At 35.4% G+C, this 15,409-nt stretch overlaps 2 protein-coding genes across 8 annotated transcripts in view; one reads left to right on the top strand and one right to left on the bottom strand.

The window, feature by feature from the left end:
• The window catches only part of NF1 (neurofibromin 1), a 283,489-nt gene that overhangs the window by 75,048 nt on the left and 193,032 nt on the right, over positions 1–15,409 (bottom strand). The window lies entirely within an intron of this gene.
• OMG (oligodendrocyte myelin glycoprotein) lies at positions 6,290–8,956 on the top strand. Its single transcript, XM_001174751.6, has 2 exons — positions 6,290–6,444; positions 7,263–8,956. The coding sequence occupies exon 2, from the start codon at positions 7,269–7,271 to the stop codon at positions 8,589–8,591; it is 1,323 nt and encodes a 440-aa protein (XP_001174751.1). The 5' UTR covers positions 6,290–6,444; positions 7,263–7,268; the 3' UTR covers positions 8,592–8,956.

The raw sequence follows: 15,409 nt of genomic DNA on the forward strand, positions 1-15,409 counted from the left end.
TTCTTCTTTATAAACACCCAAACAAAATCAAGTTTTATAAAGCAAAAAAAAAGGAAAAGAAGACTATGGCTTCATTCTAGATACGGGTGACTTTGGGTGATTTTTTTTTCAGGAAAAGAGACTATCAAAACACAGATGATTCTCAACTTTTTACTAAACTTATACTTTCTGATGCTATCCACTCTTAAATCACCTTTCTTACACAGAATTTCATCTTTATCCATTATCTGACAATCGGTAAGTCTGAGTTATTAGAGTAGGAATGGGCCCAATCTTTGTCAAAGTCAAGAGTGGTCATCAGCCTATACTTTTGGGGATGCCAGCCTTTGTCTGCAGAAGTGCTCCTTTGCCCAACAAGCACATATTCTTCCTCATTAGTCCCATCTAACTCCAGGGGGAAACAAGCACTTAGAATAAAATGGTAGCCCAGTCTTGGAGAATCACTCATAGTTCTGGGATTTTCAGAATAGAACATAGCATTTATTCATAGCACTGGCATTCATGACATTAACAAAGCTCCATATTTAATAAGAACCAGTAGGGTTTTGGACACAGGAATTTTACATACAATGTTTTTCCTAAAATCTTTCAAGCCACCTTTACTGACCATTAATTTTTTAATCTATAGAAACACTTCCTTGAGCTTCTTACTTTTCCTGAATAAGCATGATACTTATTGCCATATTACATCTTTTGTCTTCCTCATTAAAAAGTTTCTTTCATGTATTCTTCAAAGTTAGTACTTTTGTTCAAGACAGAGTCTCACTCTGTCGCCCACGCTGGAGTGCAGTGGCATGATCTTGGCTCACTGCAACCTCCGCCTCCCACGTTAAAGGGGTTCTCCTGCCTCAGCCTACTGAGTAGCCGGGACTACAGGCGTGCACCACCACGCCTGGCTAATTTTGGTATTTTTTTTTTAGTAGAGATGGGGTTTCACCATATTGGCCAGGCTGGTCTTGAACTCTGACCTCGTGATCCACCTGCCTCGGCCTCTCAAAGTGCTGGGATTACAGCCGTGAGCCACCGTGCCCGGCCCAAACTTAGTACTTTTAAAGCTAATTTCCCCAGCAGCAATCTGGAGTTGAGAATTTCCTATTATTCTTTTTAATTTTAAGAATTTTTGTTATGGTAAATAAGATATGTTTTTATACTTGGCCAAGTCTTTGACATGCCTTAAATCATCATAACTGTTCTCATTTTACATTTATGACAGTTACTTAATGGGCTTGTTCCACATTTTTGCCCCTTTTTACCATCTTCTTTCCTGAAAGAAATACAGGGAAAAATAGGGAAATACCAATTTTCTTAGATTAAACGGGAGCTGATTAGCTGACCATAGTGTTGTCTGATATCTTTAAGTACTTTTAAAGGGAGGTTTTCTCTTTCTGTTCTTTGTATAACAGGACAGACTACTGGCAGCAGCCGGGTTTTTATGTTGTCTTTTTTCCTTTTATTTTTTTTTAAAGAAATTCTTTGCTGGGGGAAGAATAATTCACATTTAACTGCATGTAATTTTCCCCAGTGAGGTCAGTGGAAGCTGAGCAGCCAAACAGTGGCAATCCTTGCTTAATCAGCAGGAAGAGATACAAACTAATAAATGCAGGACAGAAGAAAATGCTGGAACAAAGAAAAATCTTTTAGAGAAAAGATTAAAGAACTAAGATCCAGAAGAGAAAGTTTATTTCATGAATACTGCAAAAGAATAAGGCACAGGGGAATAAAAGGTAGATTAAAGTTCACACCACATACTAGTGGTGCTCTTAACCAAAATAGCATTAACCAGAGTCAGACACAACCCTGAAGACCATTTGGTTCAACTCCTTTTGTTTGTTAACTACCGAGAAAACAGGACCAGAGAAAGTAAGTGATGTGCTTAGAAGTGGTATTAAAAGCTGAGTTTGCTCCCTGACTATTGGTTCAACACTCTTTTCACTAATATAGGACCAAAGAGCACCTACATCATGCACTGAAACATACATATATCACATAAGTCTTCTATTTGGTGTCAGTGGTGAGGGACACAAATGAATTAGATGAGGGTGATCTTTAACTGTTGTTCTTACTTAATTCTGATCAAAAAGTAAAGTAGCACCTTTGGGAACCTATAACTAAAACACTGTGGTACCGGTATATGACTAAACAAACAGATCAATGGAACAGAAGAAAAAGTCCAGAAATAAATATCAAATCAGTGGAAACAAGCATTGGAACAATTGGATAGACATCTGGAAAAAAGAAAAAATTTGATCCATACTTCACACTATATTGGAACACCAAGGACCAGAGTTCTAAATATAAACCATGAAATTATACAAGTAATAGAAGAAAATATGAGTGAATTCCTTTATAATCTGGAAGCGGGAAAAAACCTTCCTAGCTGAGACTCAAAATCCAGAGGCAATAAAAAGGGAAATCAAATTATATGAAACTTTTAAATATCACACACATGCAAGTGTGCATTACACACAGACACACACACCTCACCATAATAAAGCCAAAAGACAAATGGCAAACTGGAAAAAAAAATTAAAACTTAAATCAAGACAAAGTGCTAATACCTCTAAAATTTAAAATGCTCCTAATATGGGGCAGGAAGGGGAAGACCCAAAACACAACTTTTAATAGTGCAAAACATTAAAAAGACAGTTACAGGAGCAAACATTTAAATGGTCTTTAAACATATGTAAAGACATATACTCCCCCTCATAATTACAGAGATGCATTTAAAATTAGATGGAGATACTTGCCTATCAGATGGACAATAAATCCCAAAGTTCAACAACAAAGTATACAGTGAGGCTGTATAGAACTCGACACCACGATACACTGTTGGTGGGACTGCAAAATGGTATAATCAATGGAGAGGAATTTAGTAATGTCTGGAAAAATTCCAAATGCATTTACCCTTTTACCCAGCAATCCTACTTCTAGGAATCTTTTTCAAAGATTTACTGGCAAACATATAAAATTATTTAGGTACAAGGGTATTCACTGTGGCATTATTCGTAACAGCAAAAGTCTGAAAAACCCAGATGTCCACCAATAGGGGACTGGTTGAATAAGCCATGGTACATTCCCAAATGGAGTACTATGGATCAAACAGTGAATCATACAGATACCTATATACTGATATGGAGTAATACTCAAGATACAGTAAGAAAAGAAGAACAAGTTATCTAACAGTATGTATATATGTCACCTTTTATATTAGAAGGCGGGATAAGAACATACCATACATATGCTTACATTTTTTTTAGGTTTTCAAAAAGAAATGTTAATGATACAACGAAAAACTAATAAAAACAGTTACTAATAGGAGAAGGAAGGAAATAGGATGGAAAAGACAGAGAAGCAAGATTTATCTGAATATACATTGTTATATATATAATTTTGACTTGTGATCCTGAAAAGCTGAAAACTGAAACAAAGTTTATATCAAGTTGGTGATATAAAAATACACAGAAAAGAATTATTTCACATTGCATTAGAACACAGAATTTACTATACACTTTTAGTAAAATAAAGCAAGCAGAGCTACAAACAAATTTTAAACTTTATTCGGTAGTCTATAATCTAATTGTAGCAATCAATACTGGTATTATTTTGAAATTATTGTGAGATGATGCAAATGAGCAATTATGTCAATGATATGAGGAATCACTTATAGAAAATATGGGGGACAGAAGAACAAATTAAATCTTCCCAAAGAGTCAAAGAGAAAACTCCAAGATGAGAGACATTTTAGGAAATAATTGACTGAGTTTTGGCAACAAGCCAGTGGCATAAAGAAAAAAAGGAGTAGGGAGGTGGGCAAAGAAACTGATTCATTTGGATTTTGACTTGGTAATTTCTATGTTGTTATTTCTTTCATGCTTTTAAAATACTTTATTGAGTACTCTCAGTTGTATTCAGCAGGAAAATCAGTCTAAATAGCCAACCATATTACCAAAAATAAACAATATCTGACTCTCAAGCATAGCAAATGTTATCTATAATAATGGAAAACTGAAACCACTGATTAGCATGGGATAGCTATTCCTTGGCAGATGCTTTGTGATACCTTTCACAATGTTGGGGTAATATATCCTAGGACACAAAAGAATACGTAAATTAATTTACTGCTTAATCTAGAATGTAAAAGTTGCCTAACTATCATTACTGACCTAGACAGACTAATAGAAAATGTAATGAGTCTGAATAATATTTAAAATAAGTTGTAACACATACTTATGCCTCTAAAAAATATTCTTTTTTCGAGTAACAGTAATACAGTATTATTTTATTTCATGAGAATTTCTTTTATTTATTTATTTATTTATTTTTTATTATACTTTAAGTTTTGGGGTACATGTGCACAACGTGCAGGTTAGTTACATATGTATACATGTGCCATGCTGGTGTGCTGCACCCAGTGTAAGAGATTGTTAGAATTCAAATATATTGAAATGATCTCCCTTTTTCTTTTTGAGAATTTTACAATAATCTTTGAATAATATGAAGCAATTTGGTATGTCCCAAACTTGAAATGAGAAACACTGCCACTACTATTGCACTGGAATTTTCTATTATATACAACAGAAACTAAACTTGATACAGCCTAAACCCAAATTCATTTGAATCCATTAATGAAGTAACATGTCCTTTCTTTCAAACAAAAGTACTGTTAAGTGTAATGAAAATGCATAACTCTACTTCTACACTGACTTAATGAGGTTTCCTAAAATTAAGAGATTTAAGTGGTCGGTAAATTGACCCTCAGTCACATCTTTAGAAGTGCAGCAGTGTATATATGAGCTTAAATAGAACTCTAAATGTCAATGTGTTCCCTATTTCCACAATATTGCTGAATGTAGTATTTTTAACACATTATTTTAAGCACTATGATTGATGGCTGGTTTCCTAAATCCACAGTAAGAATCCAATTGAGAGTTCAACTGAACCCTCAAAGTAAAGTGGCAATAAAGCACCCAATCAACAATAAATTTCTATGTTGCGGACTCTTAAAATGCAGATACTTTTCGAGGAACATTAGTTTTACACAAAAGGTGGCTCCTAGAGTATAGTTTCTCTTGTAAGAAAATAAACTTCGAATTTTAATACAACAAATTCTATTTGTGGTATAATCTAAATAATGCTAATATAATTTAGAGAAAAACAAAGGATTTAGTAACAAGGCATAAAGAGACTTTCCTTACACATAACATGCTAAATATTACTTGTTTTTAAATGGTGCCACTACGGTAAAATACCGTAACTTTATTTGCTTTCTTTAAACTTGCCATGCTGGAAATCAGATTTGTGTTTTAACAGATTTACACAAGCAGTCCACTGAAGAGTGGAGCAAAATTTATCATAAATCTGATCTCACTTTATAAAACTCATGATGAAAAATTTTCCTTTTATATTATTTCATGTAATTTTAAAACTATAAACTACTTTCCCAGAAAGATGAAATGTGCAACACTCTGAAATCACCTAAATTGATACTGCTATTCTTAAAACATAAAATCAAATAAATGGTCATTCATACAGCACCAAAAATATCTTTGGAAAAAACAATACTCATATCCACTTACCACCCAAGGTTGCATAAAGAAAAAAAACTTTAACTCCAAATATATAAAATAAAACATGTTTATTTTACATAGGAACTGATAATCTGAAGTATAAGATGCTAATTTCCAAATGTATCCTGGCTTGTGTGTAGCCTTGGTCAAATGATCATTGTATCAGAAAGATAAAGAAAAAATAATCGTATTTCAGTACTTCTATACATCCTAAAAGGGAAGACGGAACACTTAAGTGGTTGATAAATTTGAAAAGCTGATTAAACATAATAATCACCATGTTGGGGGAAGACATAAAAGTCATAAAACAGATTTTTTATAATATTAAAAAAGTGACATGAAAATTATACAATTTTAGAAAGGAATATAAAAAGGCAGGAGTTAAAAAATAGTGGGACTAATATCATAGAAAACTATCCATGAGGAAGGTCAAATTTATTTTCAACATGTAAAAAGGATAAAGAGTAGAGGTATTTTAAAAATTCACAGATTCTTAATGAGGGAAACGTTAAAATATGGAACCCAATCTCAGACAAATACATAGAAAGGAGTAAGGGCCAACTCTCATGCATAAGGTATCCCATCCTATAGCAAATCAGATATATAGGTACGCTTGATGCCACAAATTTTTTTAAAAATTGTCCATTTTGTTGCGTGTGCACCTCTTGCCATAAATTTGAGTCAGCACCAGCGACAGCTCTGCAGTCCTCCTATGTGGTACTGATCAGGTGGTTGCAGAGCTTCAGCTCACAGCAACACAATGCAGCTGAGCAGGCAAGCACAGCCCACAGCCAGAAACAGTTCCGACTCTACAGAACAAGACGACCTTTAAGTTTCCCAGAGAAAATGAGATGCTGATGTTGAAGACGACACCACGGTAAGATGTTATTTAAATCAGTAAAAGGCTGACTTTGGAATCTTTTTCCTTTTTCTTTTAAGAAAAAGTCAACGTTAGGATTAAATATATATTCAATAGCAAGTGCATGCACCAGAAATTTGCTGCAGTGTCAGTTGAGGGATATTTTTTATACATTCAGTCACTTTGTAAATATACATATTGTTTTCCTTTAAAATGGGCACTGAAATATACAGAAAAAAATCACTTTATAAAATGTGAGGTTTATAGGTACTGTGTTGGTCTGGATTTTTCAAGTGCTTTTTACAAAGATATATTTATCCTAAAAACATACAGATAAAATTTCGAAGAACTGCTTTAATATCTAAATAAAATCTACCCTATATACACACATTGAATTACATTACTGCAGAGATTAAAAAAAAAAGACACGACAGCCATTTTTTCTCATCTGAGTATGAAAGCATATCATCAAAAATAGTAATAGCCTACAACTGCAACTATTTATTTGCAAAGAATGCTATTTTATCATATTAAGGCTCTAGAAAGATAAATAAGAAAGAATATGGTTAGAAAAGGGGGGAGGGAGAGAGAAAATAAAGGAGAAAATGCAGGAGAGAGTAGGGAGAGAGTCTCTCTCTACCACATAGCCCAATTGAAGGATTAAGCATTTGGACTATAAATGAAGGGGAGCTTTGTTAGTTTAATCACTGGAACAATTATAAAAGGACTCAACAACAACGAGGTTTATTGAAAATTTTGCCTAATGCTAACTGACCCATGCAGATGCCTAAACTGTATTTGCATATTAAAAGAAGGGTGTATCTGTTTGTTTCTAGGCTTTGATGGAATATCAGATATTGAAAATGTCTCTCTGCCTGTTCATCCTTCTGTTTCTCACACCTGGTATTTTATGCATTTGTCCTCTCCAATGTATATGCACAGAGAGGCACAGGCATGTGGACTGTTCAGGCAGAAACTTGACTACATTACCATCTGGACTGCAAGAGAATATTATACATTTAAACCTGTCTTATAACCACTTTACTGATCTGCATAACCAGTTAACCCAATATACCAATCTGAGGACCCTGGACATTTCAAACAACAGGCTTGAAAGCCTGCCTGCTCACTTACCTCGGTCTCTGTGGAACATGTCTGCTGCTAACAACAACATTAAACTTCTTGACAAATCTGATACTGCTTATCAGTGGAATCTTAAATATCTGGATGTTTCTAAGAACATGCTGGAAAAGGTTGTCCTCATTAAAAATACACTAAGAAGTCTCGAGGTTCTCAACCTCAGTAGTAACAAACTTTGGACAGTTCCAACCAACATGCCCTCCAAACTACATATCGTGGACCTGTCTAATAATTCTTTGACACAAATTCTTCCAGGTACATTAATAAACCTGACAAATCTCACACATCTTTACCTGCACAACAATAAGTTCACATTCATTCCAGACCAATCTTTTGACCAGCTCTTTCAGTTGCAAGAGATAACCCTTTACAATAACAGGTGGTCATGTGACCACAAACAAAACATTACTTACTTACTGAAGTGGATGATGGAAACAAAAGCCCATGTGATAGGGACTCCATGTTCTACCCAAATATCATCTTTAAAGGAACATAACATGTATCCCACACCTTCTGGATTTACCTCAAGCTTATTCACTGTAAGTGGGATGCAGACAGTGGACACCATTAACTCTCTGAGTGTGGTAACTCAACCCAAAGTGACCAAAATACCCAAACAATATCGAACAAAGGAAACAACGTTTGGTGCCACTCTAAGCAAAGACACCACCTTTACTAGCACTGATAAGGCTTTTGTGCCCTATCCAGAAGATACATCCACAGAGACTATCAATTCACATGAAGCAGCAGCTGCAACTCTAACTATTCATCTCCAAGATGGAATGGTTACAAACACAAGCCTCACTAGCTCAACAAAATCATCCCCAACACCCATGACCCTAAGTATCACTAGTGGCATGCCAAATAATTTCTCTGAAATGCCTCAACAAAGCACAACCCTTAACTTATGGAGGGAAGAGACAACCACAAATGTAAAGACTCCATTACCTTCTGTGGCAAATGCTTGGAAAGTAAATGCTTCATTTCTCTTAATGCTCAATGTTGTGGTCATGCTGGCTGTCTGAGGGTCTGCATTTTCTGAAACTAATGAAAGCACTCCTCCCTGATGTACAGTTGGGAAAATATGTCCATATCTAACCAGTGATTCGAGCTATATTTAAGTATTCAAGAAAGCCAGTCTTAACATTTCTGACTCTGATGTAAATGAAGTAACTTGTCTTAAATAAAAGAAATGCACAATGTCTTGGTACTTGCTGCTATTTTACTGTCTTAATTAAGTAAACTAATGAGTTTCTTTTATAAAAAAAAAAATGTTTTCTTTTAAGGCTTCAATTTATTGCACAAAATATAAAGCATCTAAACTTTAATATGTATTTTATGTATGTTTACACTGTCAAACATCTGGAAAATAAAAGGTCTATGCTCATAACTGTGTCATTTGGCTTTCCAGTCATACCAACTTTAGCAGAATCAAAATGACCTCACCATTTTTGTTCTAGGATACCTTGGTAAAATCTTTAAGGTAAATAAAATGGCGGTAGTATCCAAGGATATTTTACTGAAGTAAAATCGTAGCTGCCATCCCATGAATGGTTATGCTACAACATTATTTTACAGACAAGCCATAATTGTTTTAAATCTAAATGATGTCCTGCTTCTGAGGAACTCTTGGCTACTTTACAGATTATATAATGGACAAAAGCTCTTCAAAAAGCTAGAAGACACTACGCTTTGCATTTTAATAAGAAAAGTTTAACGGTTGTGTTTTTTGCATGTAAGAAAAGTGTTAAAAACATAATGAAAAAATTTAAAAACATGTAAAGAAGCAGTTTTAGTGCAGATTTAACACACCATTAATGGAGAATTTAAAATTTACAAAATTAAAATCCTACTACATGAAGGAGAAGAAAATTTATCTTTTACAAATCAGAAATCAGAATTACCTAAATTAAAAATAAGATTAGCTTAAGAATAAAATCATTGGGTCTGACGAACTTGGGCAGTACTGAGGAAGTGAGGAAGGAGAGAGGGAAAGGGAAAAGGGCATTTGGTACTACAACCAGGTGGTGAACCCAGTAAAACAGACTGAGGACTAAGGCTAGGCATGGGACAGAGATCTTGACACTCCAAATCAAACCACACTGGAACTCCAACTAGAAGAAAATCACCGAGAAATTCTCTACAAATATAAAAGTTAGCCAACTTATGAATTAGTGACAAACATAAGAAACAGCCACAAGGCAGCAAAAGAAGTCCTGAAACAGGATTGATTAAAATGCAAGACAGCATAACTGAGATGGGTGAGACACAAATGTGGTATTTAATTTGTGAGACGTAAGGCAGAATCTCATTTCAAGCATTTCTAGAGGTGGGAAAAAATAGAGAAAGGAATTTTTATGTTCCTTCGTAAAAACTTTTAAAAATTCAGATAGCCTCCTTTGCTGGTTTAGGAACATTTCTATTGAGAGAGAGAAAAGTAACAACACTCTAATGTGTTCCTTTTTTTGCTTTTTAAGGACCAGGATTATGGAAAAATTACCATTAAGCTTCAACAAAACAGTCATCTTTCATGCTGTCTAGTACAGCGGCTCTCGAACATTTTCTGCCTTAGCAAACCTGATTGGCTCACTGTGTCAGGGAATCTCACCATGAAGAAACAGGATTATTTGAAAAAGTCCCCTAAATGATTTTAAAATGCATTACCTCTCTATATACGGAAGCTATCTCCACTCCCTCCCAAACACTGATTAGTACCTTCACCATCCATGATAGGGACTAATTGCTTAGATAATCCCTACTCTACCACATACTTGTGTCTTATTTAAAAAAACATATACACCGACTTTCACAGAAAGTAGGTTTCTTTTTTTTTTTTTTTTTTGAGACGAAGTCTCGCTCTTATCCCCCAGGCTGGAGTGCAATGGCGTGATCTCAGCTGACTGCAATCTCCCCCTCCCAGGTTCAAGCAATTCTCTCACCTCAGCCTCCCAAGTAGCTGGGATTACAGGCGCCTGCCACCACGCTCGACTAATTTTTGTATTTTCAGTAGAGACGGGGCTTCACCATGTTGGCCAGGCTGGTCTCAAACTCCTGACCTCAGGTGATTCGCCTGCTTCGGCCTCCCAAAGTGCTAGGATTACAGGCATGAGCCACTGCGCCTGCCCTGAAAGTAGGTATCTTAGAGGTAACTGTCTTTTCCTCTGAGGATACCAAAAACTCAATGCTGTCTTAGAATTTTTAGGGGGAAAAGTAATAAGAAAGTCAAATTATAGACTACTGCATTAGGAGCACCTATGGATTATGTCAATCCTACAGACATGTCTGCAAAATGCAGAGTCAAACTTGGTAAACTTACAAGTACAATATACGTCAACTACTCAGACTCTAAGTCCTTAGACAGAAGAATTATCTAGCCTTAAAGTAAAGTTGACCCTTGAACAACATGGGTTTGAATGGCATGGGCACACTTATACATAGACTGAAAGCACAGTATTTGTGGGATGTGAAACCCACATACTGTATAAATAGGTTCCATAAGGAAGCACGTTCCACAGGGCCGATTTTGGGATTTGAATATGCGCAAATTTTGGTATACACAGGGGTCTGCTAACCAATCCCCCAGATATACTGAGGGAAACTATAATTAGATAGTATTTCCTTCCAAAGAAATTATATTCTTATTATTAATGGAAAAAGGCTCATTATTTGCCACTAAGTATTACTATATTCCTGGCTCCAGAAAAATTTCAAAATGCATTAGTCCTTAGCATCTACCTCTCAAGCACATCAAATATGCATGCATATGTGTACAGATATACACATACCTATATACACATATATCTATATCTATCTTCACCCATCCATCTCTAAGGCTTGGCTCTACTTTACAAGCAACTTGCCTCTGCCACTTCTCAGCTGTATGACCATAGACAAGTTATTTCACTGCTCTAAGTCACAGTTTCCTCATCTATAAAATGGGCTGGCAGAACTTACAGTGGTTTTTTTCTGAAGATTAAATGACATAATTCACATAAACCCTTCACAGTGTCTTGGCCCACCCACATTCCTAGATGCAGTAATGTTGTTGTTGTGAGGATTATTATCACATCTGTATGTCCAAACCCAATGCTATGAGAAATTCCCATATATGGAAACATTTCAGCTCTACACACTGAGAGCAAGGGAATGAAAGGATGTGCTTGCTTTAGTCTCTTCCCTGCTAGAAACCGGGTTTAGATATCAGTGAAATAGGGACCCAGAAGAAAGTCAGAAAGACATTCACTTACCACAGCAGAATGAGAAGATGGCTTCTATAGCTAACTTAAAAGATCACAAATATGTGCTATTCAATATCTTCCATAATGATGCTATCAAACAACAGCAAATTCCTTTAATACCAAAAATGTCAGTCAAGAGTTAACCTAAAATCTTTCATAAAATTTTTCCTTATAAAATATATTTTAAGAACTAGATAAAAGAATGTATTACACACTACCACCCAACATCTTGCTGGTGAAGAATAACATATTTCTATTAAAATCACAATCGAAACAAGGATGCCCACTATTGCCAATCTTTTTAACAATATTTGGGAAATTCCAAAACAAAAAAACAGAAATAACAGATATTGGCAACAAATAATTAGAAAATTATGGGAAAAAATATACAATGTCAAGAAGTAACATTAACATGAAATATGCAGCATCAAATAGGGAAAATCTGAAAAATATTAATGAGAAGTATAAATTAAGACTTGATGCAGCTGACAAACTAAGGTCTCTCCATTCATTCATTCATTCTTTCACTCAACAAATATTTAGTCAGCACCTGGAACATATCAAACACTAAGGTACAGAGGACTTTGGTGGGATACTATAACGTTGCAATTATTTCTAGTATAGTTTACAGATTAAGGCAATTCTGAAAAATATTCCAATGAGAAACGTTTTGGAACCTTAAGTTCACTTAGAAACAAGCAAGAATAGAAAAAGAAGTAAATACTACAGTTACATTAACTTATTTATTTATTTATTTCATACAGAGTCTTGCTCTGTCACTCAGGCTAGAATGCAGTGGTGCGATCTTGGCTCACTGCATCCTCCACCTCCTGGGTTCAAGCGATTCTTCTGCTTCAGCCTCCTGAGTAGTTAAGACTACAGGTATGTGCCACCATGCCCAGCTAATTTTTGTATTTTTAGTAGAGATCAGGTTTCACCATGTTGGCCAGGCTGGTCTTGAACTCCTGACCTCAGGTGATCTGCTTGCCTCGGCCTCCCAAAGTGCTGGGATTACAGGCGTGAGCCACTGTGCCCGGCCGATATTAGCTTTTCTTGAGAGAGAAACATGTATCAGCCATAATAATTAGAACAGAATGATAGTGGCATAAAAACAGAAAGATAACCACAATATAGAAACAACAGCACAATGAGAGCACAGGTACACAGAAGAACTGAATATGTGACAAAGCTTTACTTACTAGCTGTGTCACTTCAGCAAATTAGGTTTCTGTGCCTCTATTTCCTTACAGGGTTGTTGTGAGAAGAAAATGAGATAATACAGATAAAGTGTTTAGAACAGTGCCTAGCACACAGTAAATTCTCAAACATTGTTAGCTGTGGAAAGAAAAATCAGAAACCAAAGGGGAAAGGAAAAGACTCAATAAATGAGATGAGGAAATTGGAAAAAAGTTCAGTTTAACACTCACTTCATGTGATACACTGACAAAGTGAAAGAAAACATGAACAAGGAAGTCATAAAACCAGCAGAAGAATTTAAAAATATTTGTAAGTCTTCAGGTGGAAGGCTATTTAATTAGAAAAAAAAAATCACAAAGAAATTATCAATAGATTGGTCTATACAAAATCCCCATTATGCTGAAACAACCAGCCTGATAAAAATATTCAAATAAGATGCTATAAAGGAGGTTGTTAATCAGGAGCTCATAAAATGGATGAGAAAAAAATCTTAAAATTCTCAATGAATAAATGGGCAAAGGACATAAAAAGAATGTTTACAAGATACAAAATACTATGATTAATATATGGGAATATGGCCAACCACGTAATTGAGAAATGCAATAAAAATGTGACATCATTTATCACTATTAAAATAGCAAGCAATTTAAAAAAAAAAAACCAACGATGGGGAAGGTAGAATGAAATGGCCATGTTCACATATTGGCACAATTCTTTGGGAAAGCAATTTGGCAATGAAATTTTTAAAAAAGTAAGATATTTTAACTTTTGTCTACAGTTAAGGCATTTAAACTTTTGCCTATAGGTAAATCACAGCATTCTTTCTAACAAGAAAAACTGGAACAACGATAAATATCCACCATTAGGAAATTAAGTAAACAATGACCCACTGACCAGAATATCTGGCCAATAAAAATATTTATGAAGAGTTTTTTAAAGTGTGAAATGTGGAAAACGCAAATATTAGAAAAATAAGAAAAAATTATAGGACATAGAACCATGTGTTAAAAAGTAACAAAAAGAAAAATGCCAAAATGCTAACTAACACTGTAGACCAAGCATATTTTATTACCTGCCTTGTCCTTGAAATAGCCAAGAGATCTAAGAAAAGAACTACTGAAATGTTTGTCTAGGGCATCTAGACTGAGTAAGAAAACAAGAGAAATAAGAAGACACAAGATGAACTGTGTACCAACCCTTCCCTTTCAATAATTTCTCATATCTCATAATAAAATCTAAACTCTTAATATGGTTTACTGCATGATCAGGGCCTTGCTTCCCTTTAGAATATCATCTTAAAATTTTCCAGCTCTCTAACATTTTATAGTTCAAACAAACAAAATATCCTCTGTCCCTTAGTCACCATGCTTCGTGCCACCAGGCTTTCAGAGATGCTGCATGTCCTCTCTCCCTCTTCTTGCCCTCTCAAACCCTACTCATCCTTTTGATTTCAGCTGAGACATTCACTTGCCCCTAGAAGTTTGTTTTTTTGACCACCTTTATCTGAATTTATAAATAAAAGAATGAATTAACATAGATCAAAGATGTGACTAGTCGGCTAACAATGACCTACTTAGGACAGACCAAGTCAAACCTGCGAGTCTTATTCTAGAGTCTAAGTTTCTTTCATTTATTTCAAAGTTACAGCTTCAAAGTCCTGAGAAAAGAAAGATCAAAGAAAAGTTAAGAATGAGGGAGGATTTGGCTAGGCTACTACTAGTCATATAAGAAACTAGTTCTGGGCCAGGCACCATGGCTCACACCTGTAACCTCAATAATTTGGGAGGCCAAGGTGGGTGGATCACTTGAGGTCAGGAGTTCAAGACCAGCCTGGCCAAAATGGTGAAACCCTATCGCTACTAAAAATATAAAAATTAGCTGGGCAGGCACCTATTATCCTAGCTACTCAGGAGACTGAGGCAGGAGGATCGCTTGAACCCGGGAGGCGGAGGTTGCAGTAAGCCGAGATCACGCCACTGCACTCCAGCCTGGGTGACAAGAGCAAGACTCTGTCTCCCACTCCAAAAAAAAAAAAAACAAAGCAAAAAAAACTAGTTCTGGGCAATGTGGAGTTACCTTTGGAACAATTCTAGAGAAAGGTTAATTCTGATACCCATGAACAATTCAATATAGAAAATTGCTCAAGGGAAGTTAGAAGAGAAGTAGAAACAAATGTCATGTTAAGGTGTTAATAATGTGTTAAGCAGATTAGTACGTTTCACATTTAGAAAACTGTGGTGCAAAGTGAGGTCTTTAAGAAGATCAACTGTTAAGAAATGTCAGTTTGGTTCAACAGCCCCAACTTTGTTAAACATATTTAAGAGCCAGGTGAGACACATGCTGAACATACCCACTTATCCTTATCTAGAAAGCCTGACCTGAGATTCTGAATCTAAATTTCTGGAAAG

The sequence above is a fragment of the Pan troglodytes genome, chromosome 19 (assembly GCF_028858775.2).
Source record: "Pan troglodytes isolate AG18354 chromosome 19, NHGRI_mPanTro3-v2.0_pri, whole genome shotgun sequence".
In the NCBI taxonomy this organism is placed as follows: Eukaryota; Metazoa; Chordata; class Mammalia; order Primates; family Hominidae; genus Pan; species Pan troglodytes.